The sequence below is a fragment of the Gorilla gorilla genome, chromosome 5, assembly GCF_029281585.2.
Source record: "Gorilla gorilla gorilla isolate KB3781 chromosome 5, NHGRI_mGorGor1-v2.1_pri, whole genome shotgun sequence".
NCBI classification, from domain to species: domain Eukaryota; kingdom Metazoa; phylum Chordata; class Mammalia; order Primates; family Hominidae; genus Gorilla; species Gorilla gorilla.
The window spans coordinates 71,593,920-71,613,035 of record NC_073229.2 but is presented as its reverse complement, the minus strand read 5'-3'; the positions used below and the strand labels follow the sequence as shown (position 1 = coordinate 71,613,035).

General features: G+C 45.2%; 1 protein-coding gene across 2 annotated transcripts in view; it reads right to left on the bottom strand.

Annotated features, from left to right (window-relative positions):
* The window catches only part of LRRC1 (leucine rich repeat containing 1), a 128,685-nt gene extending 111,140 nt beyond the window's left edge, over positions 1-17,545 (bottom strand). The window contains exon 1 of one of the 2 annotated variants that reach the window (XR_008680915.2): positions 17,084-17,489. Coding sequence is in view for 1 of the 2 variants with exons in the window: in XM_004044222.5 (XP_004044270.1) it covers positions 17,084-17,242 (159 nt within the window). In the remaining variant the exon portion in view is untranslated. Of the gene's footprint in view, positions 1-17,083 lie in introns of both variants that reach the window. The other variant, XM_004044222.5, reaches the window with a different exon arrangement.
* Between the last annotated feature and the right edge of the window lie 1,571 nt (positions 17,546-19,116).

Sequence of the window (19,116 nt, the reverse complement as noted above, 5' to 3'; positions counted from 1 at the left end):
ACCTCCACCTCCCTCACCTAGCAGACTGCCCTATCTCATCCTGAACTGAGAAAACTAAAGCCACCAGGTTTGATCTTTTATTTATCCACAAGCATCCTTCCCCTCTTTCTTCAAATTCTGAAGGTGGTACCCAGTCACTCAAACCAATAATTCAACTGTTATCCTTCACTCCCCCAACCACCAAACTCTCGGCTTCAAATCCAGTCAGTCACTAAATTCTGCCCTTGTTTGCTTTCTAAATATTAACCCTATCTCCTCCAGTCTTGTTCCCTTCAAATCCATCCAAAAGCTGCCATTAGGCTGAGCGCTCTAAATCAGTGTCTAACAAGACACTCCTCTCCCTACAAAATAGAAGCCAAACTCCTTAACCTGGCATTCAAGGCTGCCCATGATGGGGCCTTATCTCTTGACACCTTCTTCTTAAACCCCATGCTTCCAACAACACTTGGCTCTGGGGTGCCCCTGCCTGTGCATGCAATGCCCTCTACCTCCAGGAAGACTTTGCTATTAGCTTCACAACACAGGCTCACCACGATCTGATCTGCTCAGGTGTCAAGGCAGGCACTGTGCACTCACTTTTGCATCCTCAGTGCCTAAGGCACACAGCAGGCCATCAATATGCATTCACTGCATGACGATTTCAAAGGTGCCACCCAATCGACAGGGCCTGTCAGATTAGTACCTCGCATGTAAAAGCCTGCGCCTTTGTAGTCTAGCAGACCTGGACTTAACCCCAGCCCAGGCTTCTCCTAGCTGAGTGTCCCCAGGCAAAGTGCTCAGCCTTAGTTTTCCCATCTGTAAAGTGTGACTTTAAAAAAATCCTCACACATAAGGCTGATGTGAGGGCAGGACAAAATCTGTTTAACTGCCTAGTTGTACATCTGGAATACTGTATGCAGCTAATAAAGAGCTGCTATTGGTATTTTAAAAGTTACAACTGAGGTTTTAGTCAACCCTTCCTATCCTGTGTGTGAGCAGCTCAGGCCTTCTCTTTTGAGAGAAAGCTCCCTGCCTTTTGGCCATTTTACTCCTCATTAACACCCCAACTAATAGACAAGTGGGAGAGGAAACATCCTTCTCTCAACATGACTAATGACATATTATCTTTCTGTGCTACTGTTGACCCTCTGCCAGCAGGACATGCTGACTCAGCCACCATCATCACCTGCCTCTCAGGTGGATAGCAAACAAATGTGAACATGCCTAGCTGGGGCCAGAGCTGTGGTCTGTAGCCTACAGAGTTCCTCCCGAGACAGACGCCTGTCTCAAACAGAAACTAAAGCTGTGCTCCTGTCATCACTGGGCCCTCAGAATAACTCACTATGCCAAGGCACTAAAACAGAGTGGTTAGACACAATGAGAATGTGGACATATCTGAGGAGTTACGTATCTAAACTACTCCATACAAAATATATTTTTTAATGAAAAAAATACGCTTTTTGAGCATTTCTGTGATTAACGCACTGAATTTCCCAATGCCTGGGGTAGAAACACATAAGTAAGTCCCTGATGATAAGTTGGTAGAAAACAAACAGATACACAGCTAAGTCCTGTCCTGATGAATCTCATTAGAAAAGTAAACCTCAAAGGCTGGGGGAGCAGAGACGTTGACAGATTGGAGACCTGGGAGGGTTTCACAGAGAAGGCGGCACTGACATTGGAGAATAGCATTCTGAGCAGAATGGACAGCACCAAGAAAGGCATAGAGGCTGGGAGAGCTAGTCCTATCACCGAGTGACAGAAAATTAACAAGTTAGAAACTAAGTGTATTGATCACTTTAATTTTTATTATACCCTATTTATGTATGTTTTTCTTCTCTCAAAATTTCTCACACAAGAAGTGAGAATAAAATCTAGGGAAAATGTCTACGTGTAAAAGCTTTTTTTTTTTTGAGACGGAGTCTCACTCTGTCGCCCAGGCTGGAGTGCAGTGGCCGGATCTCGGCTCACTGCAAGCTCCACCTCCTGGGTTTAAGCCATTCTCCTGCCTCAGCCTCCTGAGTAGCTGGGACTACAGGTGCCCACGACCACGCCCGGCTAATTTTTTGTATTTTTAGTAGAGACACAGTTTCACCATGTTAGCCAAGATGGTCTCTATCTCCTGACCTCATGATCCGCCTGCCTCGGCCTCCCAAAGTGCTGGGATTACAGGCGTGAGCCACCATGCCCGGCCGTAAAAGCTTTTTTAAGAATACTTTGAAACAGAAATCATTCCTGCTAGAGATTTTTCCTGAGCAGATGGTCCTTATGCTTTTGGCAGAAGACACAGGGTTAAACGAGAGACATAACATTTATCTACTACTCCCTGACGGGAAAGAAGGGTGTCTGCAAGAATCAGGCAGGCTCTTACTGTCTGCCTGCCTTCCTTCCTGCCTTCCTTCTTGCAGCAGACACTGCAGAGTGCCCACCCCACACTCGTTCCCAGCCTCTTTTTCCAATTATTCTTTGCCTACCTGCTTCCCACTACAGAGTCAAAATTTAAAATAAAATCAAAAAGCCAGACACTGTCACTGTCAGCCTTGCTGGTGGCCAGGGCTGGCCTGTGACTCTATCTATCCCTTTCTTCTCTGCTAAGGGTACCACCACAAGACCAAGTCACGGGGAAGTCATACAAGCGCCCAGCACTGCCCCTACCTTCAGGCTTCCTGATGTGTGAGATAACTAAATACCTGTTTCATTAAAGGCATTTTAGGTTGAGATTTTTGTTATTTGCAGTCCAGAGTATTCCAGATATATTCCTCTGTCTCTCTAGGGCTGAACCCTCCACTAAGGGGAAACTGCCAGTGAATTGAAACCACAGAAGTTACCTGATGCTTCTCTTGGACCAGATTTACCTTGTACCTGTATCTGAAAATTGAAATAAACATTTTAGAATATATAAACTTTTTAAAAACTAAATAAAGTACACAAGTAAATATCTTCTGCTGTATTTACCTTACCAAAACCACCTTTATACAAAATTTCCTTTTAAACAGTAAGTTACCAAAGAGGGATGGTGACTGGGTTGAAGAACAGAGATCTGATTCACTTTGCTCCTGTCCCCATGCAATTTCAGTGAATCACTACAGTTACCAGCGGTGTGGGGCATAAATAACACTGCCCCCTTCCTCCTCCTGCCATTTTGCAATGAAGTTATCAAAAATCAAGGTATGAGAATAAGTGTAATATGTTATTAGATAAGATGGATCTATTGTAAAATGCTTGTTTTCCCTTAACTTTTATTAGCATCCATTTGTAACAGTACTGAAATATGTATAGTTCCAGAAAGCACATTAGAGCCTCTTTATAATACTGACCTTTACAGTCAAGACTAATGATTTCCTCATAATCACTTGATATGCTTTGAGAACAGGAAAAAATAGTATATAACAGCTGAATAATTATGAGCAGACTTATAGTGGGAGTGCTGCTATGAGAAAACAAATGCTCATTGCTGTTCAGATAGCTTCCTACTGTTTTCCCAGACGGATGTGCTTTGACTTTAAGTATGTATATAAGGATTCAGCTGTTAAGTTACGTCCTGAAAGTAGGAAATCCAGCACCAAAGAATGGGTGTCACTAATCTTTGAAAGATTATGTTTGAATGAGCTCATTAATATTTAGTGACCCTTTTCTTTAAATGATATTTCAGCTCAGTGTTCTTTTTCTTTTCATTTATTTGTTTTTGAAACAGGGTCTCACTCTGTCACTCAGGCTTGAGTGCAGGGGTCATGGATGTCTCTCTGTTCCCCTTCACAGAACAGATGCAACTTATGGCTCATCAGGTGGCTTTTGGTGCAGACAACACTGTCTCCCCATGTCTGACCTTGAAGCAGGAAGGTCCAGTGATAAGGAACACTGGGTCTGGAGCTAGACTGCATCACTTCAAATCACAGCTCTGTTACTCTGCTTAGTAGCTGCATGGCCTTGGCAAGTTATTTACCCTCTCCATGTCCCAGTATCCTCATCTGTAAAATAAACCGGTTTATGTGAAATATAGCTATGGTTGTAAGGATTAAATGAGTTAATCACACGAAGTGCTTAAAGCAGACTGAGGCACATTGCTCATAAAATGCTGACTAACATTATTATAATTGTCAATTACCCAGGTTTCCTCTCCTAAATTCTAGGTCTCTGCCATGACTCAAGTACTTTGCAGTTCCTATACTGCAGTTCCCTTTTCCAGTCCTCCCTAAATCAATAAATAATTCTGCTACCCCCTCCCCATCAATACAACCAAAAATCTACATCCTGCAGGTATTGTCCACTTTACCCCCAAGCTATCTCACTATTTACTGCTACCACCACAGCCAACGTCACCAGCAGCACTTCACTAGAACCTCTCAATAAAAGCCCCCTCTCCCAGTCTCCCTGCTTCTTCTCTTCCTATCATCTAATTTCTAATCAGCAGGCAGAGTGAACTCTCTAACATAAATCAAGTATCTCATAGGCTTATGATCTGCCACACTTCAACTGATGAAAACCCATCCACTCTCCTTGCCAGGCCCTCCAGGCCCCGCCAATATCCTCACCTGGATTTCCTACTGCCCATGCCACGGGCTCCAGCTGCACTAGCCTTCTTTCTGCCCATAAACTCACCAAGTTCATCCCCAAGCCTTTGCAGGAAGCTCTGCCATATTTACATGGCTGCCCCACTCCATCGGTGCAAATGTCACTTCCTTAGAGAGGCCTTAAATAGAAATCTCCATTTGCATCACTCTCTACAGTACTTCCTTGTTTTGGGGGGTTTGTTGTTGTTGTTGTTATTGTTGTTGTTGTTTTTGACACGGAGTTTCACTCTTGTTGCCCAGGCTGGAGTGTAATGGCGTGATCTTGGCTCACTGCAACCTCCATCTCCCGGGTGCAAGCAATTCTTCTGCCTCAGCCTCCCAAGTAGCTGGGATTACAGGCATGCGCCACCACGCCTGGCTAATTTTGTATTTTTAGTAGAGATGGGGTTTCTCCATGTTGGTCAGGCTGGTTTTGAACTCCCAACCTCAGGTGATCTGCCCGCCTCAGCCTCCCAAAGTGCTGGGATTACAGGCGTAAGCCACTGCGCCCGGCTTCTCTGTTTTGTTTTCTTTATAGCTTTTGTAACTACCTGAAATTAATATTTTCTTATCTGTTTTCCATCCTTACCCAGAATGGAAGCTCCATACGGACAGAGATTTATTTGCCTTTCTAGATAGAACAATGCCTGAAGCACAGCCAGCACTCAACAATAAGTATGTGGAGTGAATGAGGGAAGGAGGAGGGAGGGTCTGTCAGGATCCAGCAGAGACCCATCCCTAGTCCCCATTCCTGAACCAAGATGTCTCTGAAGCCTGACACCAACATCCCATCAGAGAAGCCAGCTATTCAGGAGGAGACTAGAGAGCTGTAGCCTTTGATCCTAACTTACTCCTTGCAAAGCCACCTCAATCTGATACTGACCCATAGATATTTCTAATGGTCAGTCCCCAAACTGTTTCCCAAAATACAATCTCTCAGGTACTAAAATCAACACAAAGGGAAGTTTCAAACAACACCCTCTGAATTGCTTGAGTTCATTTAATAAGGACACAAAAAAGATCCTAGCCAAACTCACCCATTTTGCCTCATTTTGAAAAGCTGGGAAAATGCAACTGACAAAAGAGAAAAACTTCAGTGTTCAAAGGTTGTTGGGGGTGAGGGAGTGTGAGTGTTTTAACCAAAGAAAATCTGCTGATCTTTTTTCCTTAATTGGTTCTGGGAATCAACAACTGACCGCAGGAGGGTAAGTGTTTGGAACAGCTTTTCCTTATTATCAAATCCTTGATTATAATGATTAAGCCTAGATTTGTGGTTCTACTAAACCTCATGAAGCAACCTCACAGAGTATGTGCCCAACTGTAGCACCACTCATCAAAGGTTCACTCTGGGACATCAAGTCATAAAATTAGCATCAGAGAGCGTCAACACACAGAGGGACTTTGCTGACACCACTCAGGTAAGGAAACTGAGGCTCAAGAGAGTATGTAATCCGCCCAAGGTCACAATGCTAGTGTTGGACAGGACCAGGACAAGAACCCAGTGCTGACACCCAGGCCAGTGCTGTTTCCACTCCATCATGGTGCCACCCACACACACAAGGACTACAGACTGCCCAGTTCTTCATGGTGTCATGTTCAAGCTCTCCCTCACAGGTCTGGTTCAAAGCCATTACTAAATTCACTCCCCAAAAGGGCTGAAAACTTCCCCCAAGATGCCCTTCAAATATGTATTCAAGGTCTGCTCTGCACCAACCACCCTATTAATAAGCAGCAGGAATGCAAAGAAAAGATGTGTAGCTTTAAGAAACTCGCTTTGATGAGGGACAGAGATAATTGCAAAAATGCAACGATAAAGTCAGAAGTGTCTCCAGAGACCACAGAGGAGATGGGAGGGCTTCCTGGAGGAATGTTAGCTCCAGAGCTCTGTCCAATTGGATGAGGAGCAGTGAGACAGGCAAAGAAGTGGGAAGAGTACTTCACCATAGGCGGAACTACAAAAAACGAAGACTAAGAAGCATGAAACAATACATCAGCAACTAAGGGCAGCTAACTGGGGCTGAAACACAAGGCTGAGGGAAGGTGAGGTGGCGGGGGTAGGTGGAGCACGGCATGCCGCCAGACTGTATGCTGCGGGTGCGGGGAAGCCACCACAGCAGGCAATCACTGTCACATTTGTGTCTTAGAAAGATCACTCTGACCAAGTATTGAGAAAGGATGTGAAGGAAGCACAAATGAAGGAGTGTGGGCCTCTACCACAAAAGTCAGTATTGATAAAAATGATCAAACTGTAGTGGGTACTTTCTATCTCCCAGATACTGTTCTCAGCACTGTCTACAGAGTAACACATGTAACTTTCATACAACTTCATGAGGTAGGGACTATTATTACCTTCTTTTTACAGATGAATAAACTGAAGTACAATGAAAGACTAGTTACCTATCCAAAGTGTCACCATGAAGAGGACAATCTCCTAACAACTATGCATACTTCATCTTCAAGTAAGAGGATCTGGCCTGAATGGAGACTTCAGTAGAAGAGACTGAGGTGGGGGTGCTGATCCATGCAGACATCACAAGTTAATGACCAAGCTTTGTGCTCCCAAACATCCTGCACACCACCCTGCCCTCTCACTCCAGAAAGAGAACCGAGTCAACCCAGAGTAAGAATCGATGCTCCAAACACAGCATATGTCACCTCACAAAAGCTCCCTGTCTGCAATGCCCTCCTCCCTCCCCAGCCTGTCTAAGCCCAGCAGCACTGAAAGCCGGAGTCCTGCTTTCCTACACCTCAAATGCAACAAGCCTCTGACAAGGGCCCATAGCACAGCAACTCTTGGCATGCACATTCATGTGGCAAGTATTAGATGTTAGTCGTCCAAACATCTGGCACAAATACCTGCTCAACTGACTAAAGCCTACCCGAGGCCTTTTCCAGACCTACGGAAAAGAATTGCACTCAAGAATAATGGGCACAGAGATAAAAAGAAGAAGAAAAAAAAAAGACAGCCTCTAGGCCTACTTTTCAAGATCTCACAAGGATCACAGGACTTGGGTGTCAAGAATCGGGAATGTGTAGCCCATGTCTTTACTTTCCTTTAATACATCACTTTACCTCTCTAGACTTTAGCTTTTTAGGTGCAAAACGACAGATTAGATTTGTGTAATCTCTAGGCCTCCATCCAACTCTGACTAAAAAACTGAAAATCTAGCAATATTTTGTAAAGTACATATCCATTGATTCAGCAAATATGCTTCTTGAAATGTATCTTAAAGAAACATTTGCACAGGTATACAAAGTAATAAATACAAGAACTTTTAATCCAGCATGGCTCATCATTGCAAAGAATTAGAAATTATTTAAATATCCAGTAATAGGAGAAGAGTTAAAAAATAAATAACAGTGCTATATCCAATACAATGGAATACTATAGCACTCGCAGTAATGCTATAATACTTCTATATACATCGATATGAAAAATGTCCAAGATATGGTGTTAAGTAAAAAAAACAAGCAGCAAAACAATTTATATAGTGGGAGTCCTATTTTTGTTTTAATAACAACAAATACATGGTGATATGTGAAGAAGAAACAATCCATAAGAATACACCCTAAAATCAAAGGGAATTTTAAATGTCTTCACCACAAATAATAAATATGTGAGGTGATGGGTATTTTAAGTAGACTGATTTGATCATCCCACAATGTATACATGTATCAAAACACTATGTTATACCATATACATGTATACAATTATTTGTCAATTAAAAATAAAATAAAAAATTTTAATAAAATCAAATTGTTAATGGATGATATCATTTCAAGGAAATCAAGTGACTCTTCTTTCTTTTTTGTTCTTTGAATTATTTTAAGCATCCAACACACACTACTCTCATAATAAGATAAACACAAGACAACACCATAGCCAAGGTCATTTGCACTAATAACATGAGCCTCAAAGGCATTTATTCAGCATCTTCCAGATCAAGTCAAGCAGTCAGAGCCCACATCACATCCTGAGAGGTTTGCAGCCCCTTTCTGGCCCTCACAACTGCTCATTTGACTCAGGCGCCTGGTTCTCACAAGCCAGTGGACAGCCCTCCAGATTACCTCTTCCCAAGAAGTGGGGGTGGACTGCGGAAAGAAAGGTGACTATGGTGGCCAATGGACAGAGTCCTCTCCATTCAGCCACACAATCAAGGAGTCAGTCTGGAACATGCTGTAATTAGGTGTAACACCACCTTCCACTCACCACATGGCAAATCCATTCCTTGGGGTTTTTAGAAACAAAAACACCACATTTCTTCCAACTGAGTCAACTTCCCTGAAATCTAAACATTATAGTCTAGATCAAAATAATGAGGAGGGAGAAATTTTAAATATTACATCTTATTTTAGGAGTCCAAGGTATTTTACACTATACTACACACACACACACACACACACACTCTATTAGATCTTCTAAAATACCACATGCAATAGTAAATTACCATTCCATTCCTGTCCACTAAATCATACCCAAGAGAAAGTTAATGGACATCCAGAAGTTTCTCCTATGCATTTAGGAAGATCTGGCCCATGGTCTCATCACCCCTCAGAACTATCTTATGAAGCAGAGGGCAAACATTTCTAGCCCTGCATCCTGGGTAGAGTCCTAACATAGGTGAACTTGCCCTAGACTTCAGTGAGCACAGTGAGAAGCCTGCAGCACTCACTGGATCCTCACCCAAAAAGAACACGACATCTCATTCCACGGCAGAGCAAGACCATGTCTGGGATCTGCCATCATCGCAAAGAAATGTTTACACTGCTATTTCTGATACTCTTGTGTAAATCTCAAGAGTGGCTTACCCCTAAAATCTCAAGTCTGTGGTAAAGGGTCTGTTTTAAGGAAATCCCAAGTACCTGTTTGTTACAGTACAGAAGATGCAAAATTCCGGCAACGGGGGAAATTCACTGGAAGCCTGTGAGGTGGAGTCAAAGTGCTCCTTTTCCGCTGGGAGCCCCAGGAAAAGGGAACTGGGGGTTGTGGAAGCAGGCTCATTTTGCTGTTTTACCATACTAAAAGCATGACTCTATCTTTGTCAACTCTCACAAAGTTTCATTAAGCAAATGGTTTGTTTTTCTCAAGGACTTGAGCTACTTTTTAAAAAGATATACAAGCAATGAGTTTCAAGTTACTCTAGAATAACAAATATTCTCCAAGTATTTGTCTTTGAAAGCATCCTCTACTCCAGCACCTCTACTCCAGCACAGGATGATGAAACTAAAATTCATAGTATAGAACAAACATAAATATACATTCATATTACTCAGAAAACTAGAACCCACAGGGTTACCAGAGTCACTGCTGGTACATTTTTATAAATTTAACGATCACATTCATCTAAACAAAACCAAAAATAAGCAAACTCTTCCTAGCCATAACACATCTGGCTGTCCATCTTTCTTCCAAGCCAATGCCTACTACAAAACTTGCCAGGTTTTGGTGAGCATCTTACAAGGGCACCCCACAATCAAGGAAAATATGTCCACAGAAGGGAGGACAATGCTTTGTATTTGGCGTCCCACAAATTTATGAAGCACTTTGGATGGGTCAGCACAACACAAGGCGGCATAGTAGAAAGAGCAGCAGGTGGGAAGGGAGAGGCTCCCAGCGGTAAAAACTTTAATGACACCATCTCCCAGAGCATCCCACAGGTACTCTATCTTTTCCTCTGGCCTAAACCACTGCAACGAGCCCCTGCCTGGTCTCCCGGACTCTATTCTCTCCTCCGCCCCAGAATGATCTTTCTAGAAACAAAGATCTTTCCATACGTCACCTCTGCATACACACCTTCCCTGAGGCTCCTCTGCCTACAGGGTAGAGTTCATCTCCTTAGCTGTCATGGCATTCTGCAGAGGCTCTTCACATCGCCATGCCTCCTTGCTCCCAGGCGGGCAGTACAGCATACCAGTAAATGCACACATGTTGCAGGAGTTTCTTGCTTGCTCCAGAACTAACCGTGAACAAGGCTTTTAAGCTTTTTAAATAAGTTTTTTATGACTCAGTTTCTGCATTTGCCAAGCTGAAATCATAATGGCTACAGTGGGCTGTTATTCCATTTTAGAGAAATTATTTATGTAGAGCACTTAATACAATGCTTAAAACTCAGTTAAACCTCAATAAGCAGTGGCAATTATAATTATTATTAATACATCACAGAAACTCACTAAATGTTTCTTAATTGAAGAGACTCTAATCTCCACTAACCCATTATAATTATTATTAATATGTCACAGATACTCACTAAATGTTTCTTAACCAGAGACTCTAATCTCCACTAACCCCAGACAAATGACAACTTCTCTAGGTCTCAGTTTTCTCACTTTTAAGTATGAGAGGTGAGGAGAGGTATGGGGTGAGGGGTGGGGGACTAACACAGGAAACAATTAAATGCTAAATTGTGTGATAGTAACAGGGTATCTGAGAAATGACAACTGTTTCCCCAGCTTGAGAAACGTATAGATCAGCACTATAAAGGGGAAATATTCCTTTGGATCCCCTTTCCCCTAAGCATTGACTTAAATTACATATATTATAACGTTATTGAAGTATGTCCAAACATAAAACTAGGTTATGTCTTCTCTATGCTTTAGCTCTTATAAAACTATAAGGTAAACACTTTTTAAATCTGGTAACAACACATAAAAGAAAGCTCAACATTAATTTAACATGACAGACAACAATGATGCAATTTTGCAGACACTGGCTGCTTGCAATGTATTAAATACAACAGTAGCATGGAGGAGGTAGCCTGCATTCACATTCTGCTTGCTGACACCAATGTGCGCTGCTACCCCTTCAGCTACCCAACACTTTTGTCTAACAAATTGCCATGAAACCTTTGTTCATACAACTTCCAGCCATCTTCTGACACCAACAAATCATTTCTGTAATAAGTTCACATCTGTTCCTCCCCCATTAGCTAGAGACAATTAAAGGAATGCTCAAACATAGCCAATAAAGTCTTCTGGCACTGCTCATTTATAAGGTCATCAAGATGTCACAGAATCTGTGATTTTTTTAAAAAATGTATTATTGGCCAAGCACAGTGGCTCACGCCTGTAATCCCAGCACTTTGGGAGGCTGAGGCGGGCAGATCACTTGCGGTCAGGAGTTTGAGACCAGCCTGGCCAACATAGTGAAACCCCGTCTCTACTAAAAATACAAAAATTAGCCGGGCGTGGTGGCACACACCTGTACTCCCAGCTACTCAGGGGGCTGAGACAGGAGAATCGCTTGAACCCAGGAGGTAGAGGTTGCAGTGAGCCAAGACTGCATCACTACACTCCAGACTGGGCGACAGAGTGAGATTCCGTCTAAAAAAAAAAGTATTATTGAAAAGAATATTAAAAATGTAATTCTGGTTTTAAAAAATAACTCCCAGGAAAATGTCTTCAAACTCCAGTTTAAGAAACATTATTTTGGCCGGGCATGGTGACTCATGCCTGTAATCCCAGAACTTTAGGAGACGGAGGCGGGCAGATCACTTGAGGTCAGGAGTTCAAGACCAGCCTGCCCAACATGGTGAAACCCCGTCTCTACTAAAAACACAAAAATTAGCTGGGCGTGGTGGTGTGTGCCTGTAATCCCAGCTTACTCGAGAGGCTGAGGCAGGAGAATCACTTGAACCAGGAGACGGAGGTTGCAGCGAGCTGCGATCACGCCACTGCACTCAAGCCTGGGTGACAGAGAGACTTCGTCTCAAAAAAAAAAAAAAAAAAAAGAAACATTATTTTAAAATAAATGGATCTTGCCACAGTATCCAGAAAGATGTCAGACATCTGAGAGCTAACTCTGCTGACAGTTTTAGTGCTTTACACATAGTCTTTAATAACTCTATAACCCTATAAAGTAGGTAACACCCAAGGAAACAGAGGCTTGAACAGAGTCTCCAAGTGTCGGGGCAGCATTTTGAACTATCTGAATCCAGTACCTCTGCTCTCTGCCCTTTCAAGACCAGCCCTAAAGAGCCTCAGCAGAAGACAACCAGCAACAGACAACATAAATCCAGATGAAGCCAACCAGATGGGAGTGAGGGACTGAGAGAGAATAGGTGGCACTGTGAAAACAGAAATGGCAGGACTTGGCAACAAAATGGAGAGAAGAAGGAAGGATCAGAGGTAAGTCCTTGGACCTTTGAGATGGAAAGAATAGCTGCCCTGCCCCCTAGAAACAGAACTTCTGGGAAAAGCAGTCAGTTTGCAATATGAAACCTAAATTAAAACATGGTTGGTTTAAGGCAAAAGGGACTTACCACTAGTGGAGATGGATATTCCCTTAACAGATCACAGCTGGATATATTAAACTTTAAGTCATGTTCATAGAAAATATGCTTACAATGCATGAAGATTCTTCCAAAGATAAGGCAATCAAAGGTGTCCAGCACAGAAGAGATGGAAAACAAAAACTGGCAAGACAAGGACACCGGATTCTGAAAGAAGACTTTGTGTCAACAATAGCTTCACTAGATTGGTGTACAAAAGTCTGACCATAGGAAGGGGAATTATGACGGCTAAGAAACAGGGCCCATCTACCCATGTTAGGACTCATTGACACATCTTTGTGCCCACTATGTACTAAATACTGTCCTAGGTCCAGCCGTGAAGACCTCTTCACTCATGGAGCTTATGTTTTAGTTAGGGAGAAAGACAAAGAACAAGAAAGCAAATATATGGTCTGGAGTTAGGTAATGATATGTGCTCTAAAGGACAGGAAAAAATAAAGCAGAATATGAGAAAGAATGATGTAGGGGGCAGGCATTTGAGATAATGCCATCTGGCAATCAACAAAAATCAACTGAACTCTTAAGAGGAGGTGGCAAGGTGAAATTCAAATTTTTAAAGCTATGAAGTCTTTAATATATTCATTTAAAATATGTGCTGCCTACTACTACATGAAGCGCTATATTGGTGCTGGAGATTACAGGAAAACACACGCATTTGAAGGTATCTGAGAATTGGTGCACACTGAGGAGAAAACCAATGGCATGTGAAAGGCTGAGGAAGTACAGAGGGGAAGCCAAGGTTCCTGCAGGGCAAGTAGGACAAAACAGTGTCACCCTATGAATGACCTTTTCTTCTGAAGTTGCTTCCAACTTGAATATTCTGACTATATTAGAAAAGGATAGATGCTGGAGCAGTGATACGCTTAAGGGAAGAGAAAGAAGCAGAGGGAGGAAGATTTTTATAAGATTCGGCAACATTCATTCAACAGATAAATAACTGTTTATTGAGCAAGACCTATTGGGTGTCACAAGGATGAGATTCTGTGCTGAACAAAGGTAAGGCCGGGCATGGTGGCTCACGCCTGTAATCCCAGCACTTTGGGAGGCTAAGGCGGGTAGGTCATGAGGTCAGGAGATCGAGACCATCCTGGCTAACATGGTGAAACCCTGTCTCTACTAAAAATACTAAAAAAATTAGCCGGGTGTGGTGGTGGGCACCTGTAGTCCCAGCTACTCGGGAGGCTGAGGCAGGAGAATGGTGTGAACCCAGAAGGAGGAGCTTGCAGTGAGTGGAGATCGTGCCACTGCACTCCAGCCTAGGCAACAAGAGCAAGACTCCGTCTCAAAAAATAAATAAATAAAAAATAAACAAAGGTAAGCAAAAACACACAGACATCTCAAGAAGGTTACAGTGAGACTGCCTTTGTTAGCACAGAGCCAAAAAGGATCAAACTGCGGGTATGGGGGAGAAGTAGGTGGATGCAAAAAGGATGGTGAGGCTATCACCCAACTGCAACCAAACTAAAGATGAGGGATCTGATGCAAAAGGTTAAAAGATTAGGGAAATAACCATCAAGTCCATAGCTTAGGAGTAGTTTAACTGTGGTGTCCTTTCCATCCCACACTAACTACATCTGGATTAAAATCATCTGCTTCCTCCCAAAGATGTGAATCATGCCTCCTTTAATCTCTATATTCCCAATAACTTGCAAATAATGGAGTCACAATGAATGCTTGGCTAAGGCTAAGTTATAATGACATGAGTAAAACAGGAGAGACTAAATAAAGATTTGATGGGTGTGAGAAGCAGGATAGAAGATTCCTGCTAGGTGTCCAAAGCAATTGTATTTGGCTGACATCTGAATGAACAAGACTCACCAGCAACTGCATCTAACTCACTGGATAGCCCTGAGAAAGTCACCTCAATTCTGAATCTGAATTTGTAAAAGGAAGCTATTGGCGCAAACCAGAAGTTGCAGGCCTTTCAGTGGAAAGAAGGTGGCTGTTACTACACTGAAGCCTGGAGAGAGTGCATCTTTGCTGCCCTGGTAAAGGGTACCGGCTTCCTCTTAAGCTGTGCTTCCAAACAAATTATAGAGAGAACATACAGCCAGTATGGCCACCAAAATAAGGACCTTTGAGGCTTGTGAACAAAAGAGATGCGCTTGTGATGTGGCAGGTAAGGAGACAGGGGTTTGGAGCAGGAGCAGCAGAGACCAGTGGTAATAAGTTATACAGATCTCAGAGGTAAGACAACAGATAGCCCAAGGAAAGAATGGAAGGGATGGAACAGATATCTATGTTTTCAAGGTGGTTCTCATGTCTGGCATGTACACACCCAGGCACCAAGACACACAATAAGTCAGGGAGAAGTAGATTTTACACAACCTAAAAACTTTAATACTAATTTAAGAGCTGTTAGAGCAATAATAATCCATTAGCAAGATCACCTGTAACCTTTGAAAAGCTTGTTTATTTACCGTATTTACAGAGTGCCATCAGACTATATTTTGAGATTCTGACAAGTTTCCACTTAGGATCACAGAAAGACCTGACATTTCGGCTTGGCATGGGAAATTATGTAATTTCCCATGCCAAGCTGAATTCCCCAACATTACAGGAAAACCCACAAACCCTGCAGAAGGGAGTGAAAAGCCAATCCAGTCAAAGGAAATCTTCCAGTTCTACAAAAGAAAACAAACAAACAAATACCACAAAGAGCAATGAATCATTTCTAGTGAATAACTTTTCACTCCATCTTCAATAATGTCATCCTGAAGCCCCTGAAAACTATTAAATTACATATTCTATATTCCTGGTGATATCACTGCCTAAAATTACACAACTTAAAGCAGTGAGGGAGCTGACGACTGGTAAGAAATCTTCAAGGACGTAAAAGGCCAGAAAAAAATCATGTGTTTGAAAATGCCTGCAAAATAATAAACGCCTGAGGGAACTTGATGGCTTTGCTGCTTCTAAGCTAAACAAAGCCTGGGGGGCTTTGCAAAGGTCCTAGTGAGGATAATCTCTATGATTACACAGAGCAAACATCCAATCAATTCCACATGAACCCAGGAAAGTTAATCCAAGAAGAACACCACCACTTAAAATATTGAGAAAAACACACAGTTCTGATTGTTTAAATGCTCCATCAGCGCTGGAGAACGTATCAGGTCATTCTAACAAGTCAGAACACTTGACTAGTGTTTCTGTGACAATGATTTGGCTTGTGTTAACTAAAGGGCAACAAGAAGTTTGCGTTCCAAAGCTCAGGCCTTAAACAGGTTCAATCCCCGACTCCCAGCAGTCTCCCTACTTCCTGCACACCTTTGGATTATTGCACTCTGACTTCCTGCACACACCTGGGTTTGAGACACCTTCCCCCTGAGGGGTTACTCTAGCTAAGTTCCCGAGGCAAGCTTGAAAGAAGTTCGCTGTACCCCTACTCTCGGTCAAAGCACCATCAGCACATGTCGCTTGACAAGTTCGGCGGCAATGGAGTGATCAATTTACATAAACAACTCTGAAGAGATAACGCATCACTGCAAGGAGAGAAAGTCAGCAGGACGACTGTGCCCGCTCTGGGAAAGGCGGCCGCAAGGCTGGCCCGCGGGCAGAGCCTCTGCTGACGTTCACCGCAGCTCCCACCACGCAACAGGTCCACGTAGGCAGGGCCCGGGCGGCCGGCTTCTGGGCACCTGCCCCTAGCGCTCCAGGCCCAGCTCTCCCCCGCGCCCATCCCGCGTCCACCCCCGCAGCCACCGCAGGCCAGCCGGCCAAGCCCACCCGCGATAAAGTACGGAGCACATTCCTCATTCCTCCCAAGATGCCGAGATAGTGCGGCCCGCCTGAGCGCTGCCCAGGTCACAAGGTCCTCCGGGACATGCCTTGACTAAAGGAGAGGCGCGCCCGACCCTTGGCGGGGGAACGACCCCGGGAAGTGGAGGGGGGCAGGATGCGGTGCTCTGTAGCTTCCAGATGGAAACAGCCCGAATCACCCGGCTTCTCACCTGACCGGGCACAAGTGCCAGGTGTCAGTACCTAGCATGGATCTAAGTTACTTAACAGTCCAGAACGTTTCTCCAATAGCACAAGCCCCAGTGACTACGCGCAAAATATCCGGTCACTTTGAATAAAATGAAAAGGAACTTTCACTGGGAAAGGATGGAAGTAAAGAGACAGGGGGAGAAAGAAGCAGGTGAATGCATAAAAGAGGGAAGATTCCTTCACGCCGGACGCGGAGGTGGAAGAGGGGACCAGAGAGGATGGGAGCGGAAGGGACAGCAGACGAGCGGGCAGAGCGCTCAGGTGAGGCCGGACCCTTACCTCGGGCAGCTCGCGGAGCTGGTTGGCGTCCAGCAGCAGCTCCTCCAGGCTCCGGGCATAGCGGTAGATCTCCTCGGGGACGTAGACCAGCGAGCAGTGGCGCTTGTCGATGCTCTCCACATGACGGTTGCACCGCCACAGGGGGATGCAGTGGAACATCGCCGCCCCCGCCGCCGCCTAGCCGGGTCCCGAGCGGCGGAGACCCGGGCTCCGAGCCCGCTCTGCCCGGCGGCTCCGCTCAGCCTGCTGCCCTCTCCGCGCTCGTTGTTGGCTCTTGGGTTAGCTCGCTTCTCGCGCCGGGCTTCGCGGTCTGAAGTGCTTCAAGGAACCTGGAGCGGGAGCCCCTGCCCCGTCCCTGTACCCCCGCCCGCCAGCCGGTGCCTCCACTCCCACCCGCCAGTCGCCGTCGCCGCCCCCGCCGCCGCGCGGAGCTTCCTACTCGCAGCCGCCGCGCGGACTGAGCATGCGCGCCAGTGGGTGCGCGCCGAGGGCGTTTCCCGGCCCGAGGGATGCTCCGCTCCGGGTTTTCCTGGCGACCTGCATCCAGAGAGGGTCGACTGACCTGCGGGCCGGCTGCTGGCGGTCTGCTTACTCCGGCAAGGACGGGGGCGCATCGGGCCGTTTGAGGAAGGCAGACTGTGAAAGGACTTGGGGCAAAGATGAGGCGGAGTAGAGGCGGCCTGAGCAGAGCAGAACAACTTTGATATTTAGTTTTATTTAACTCGTACTCCTCTCCTTGCTCCCCTTCCCCAAAACAACTTTCTCTTCCGGGGTCAGACAGGACCGCCCCGAAGCGTACCTTGCGCGCCGGGGGCGCCAGGCGCTACGGGATTCGGTGTAGTTTTGAGGTGTTTGCACCACCCTCGCTGCTGCTTTCGTGGCTGCCCGTGTGCCCGCTGCTCACGGCTGCCCCAGAAGTGTGAGCTGGCCGCGCCCGGCCCCTGTCCTGCCCTCTGGTCCTCGGGTACCTCCTGCAGGCTTTGTAACTTGGGAGCACATCTCTGGTGATCATGGTTTATGCAGTGAATGACAGTAAATCCTCTTCCCTGTACCAGCAAAGGCATAGGAGTCTGAGAGTCTGCGAGATTCTCATAGATGTGGTTGCACCTGGCGAGGAGCCCAACTGCAGAAATAAGCAGGCAAAAGCGAGTTTCTGAGCCAGTTCCAGCCCGGCCCAGATGTTGGCCCCTGACAACTAGCTGTGGCTGGTGCGGAGGGAGGAGCGAGGGAAGAGGGGCAGATCGAGGCTGCCAGGTGAGCATCCTCCATACAGCTCCTGCTTTTCTGCTACAACCCCAGTCCCGTCCAGCCCGGATGACCGGGGAGGCTCACTATCGGGTTATAACAACCATTCCCTCGCCCCGACTCATTCCTGCGGACCACGGCCGGAATCCTGAACTGCCCCTCTTTGCCTGTGACTGTTTGCAACACAGTCCCCATCTCCGAATAACCAAATTTTTTCCTTTAATGAAGGGTTGCTAAAGTCAAGGTCAATCACAGTGATGAATCATTTCCTTGGGGGCTCCTCTGATTCCCCACCCGGCCGCCCCTTCGTTCCACACTTTCCCTTTCAAGCATACTCAAACTCCAGGTTCCACCTGCGGCCGCTGCCACGCTGGCTCTCCCACACTCACTCCCGCCCTCCAGCTGCTATAGCTAAAATCTGGAGCCACGGAGTTCACTTTTCTATAGAAGACAAAGCTGAGCATGCTCAGTGGCCAAGGCAAAGTTTGGTCGGAAACTAGTTTTTGCATTAGACTCTCCATGGGCTCCATAGACTCTCCTGTACCTTACGACTGGGCACAGGAGGGTTTCCCCGGTGAAATGGAGAAGAGGACACTTGGTCTTTTCAACTTTACTAGGAGGGCTCCTTTCTTCCCAGTCCGTAAGGAGGGGTCTGACTTTCATTTCTACCCCAGCATTATCACCTTAACTCTCATTCCAGTCAATCCCTAAACTCCGTTGCCCTACCCACTTCACCCTTCTTTTGTTTGTCCTGATTTGATTCCTGCATTCTCACAGAGGGCTACCTG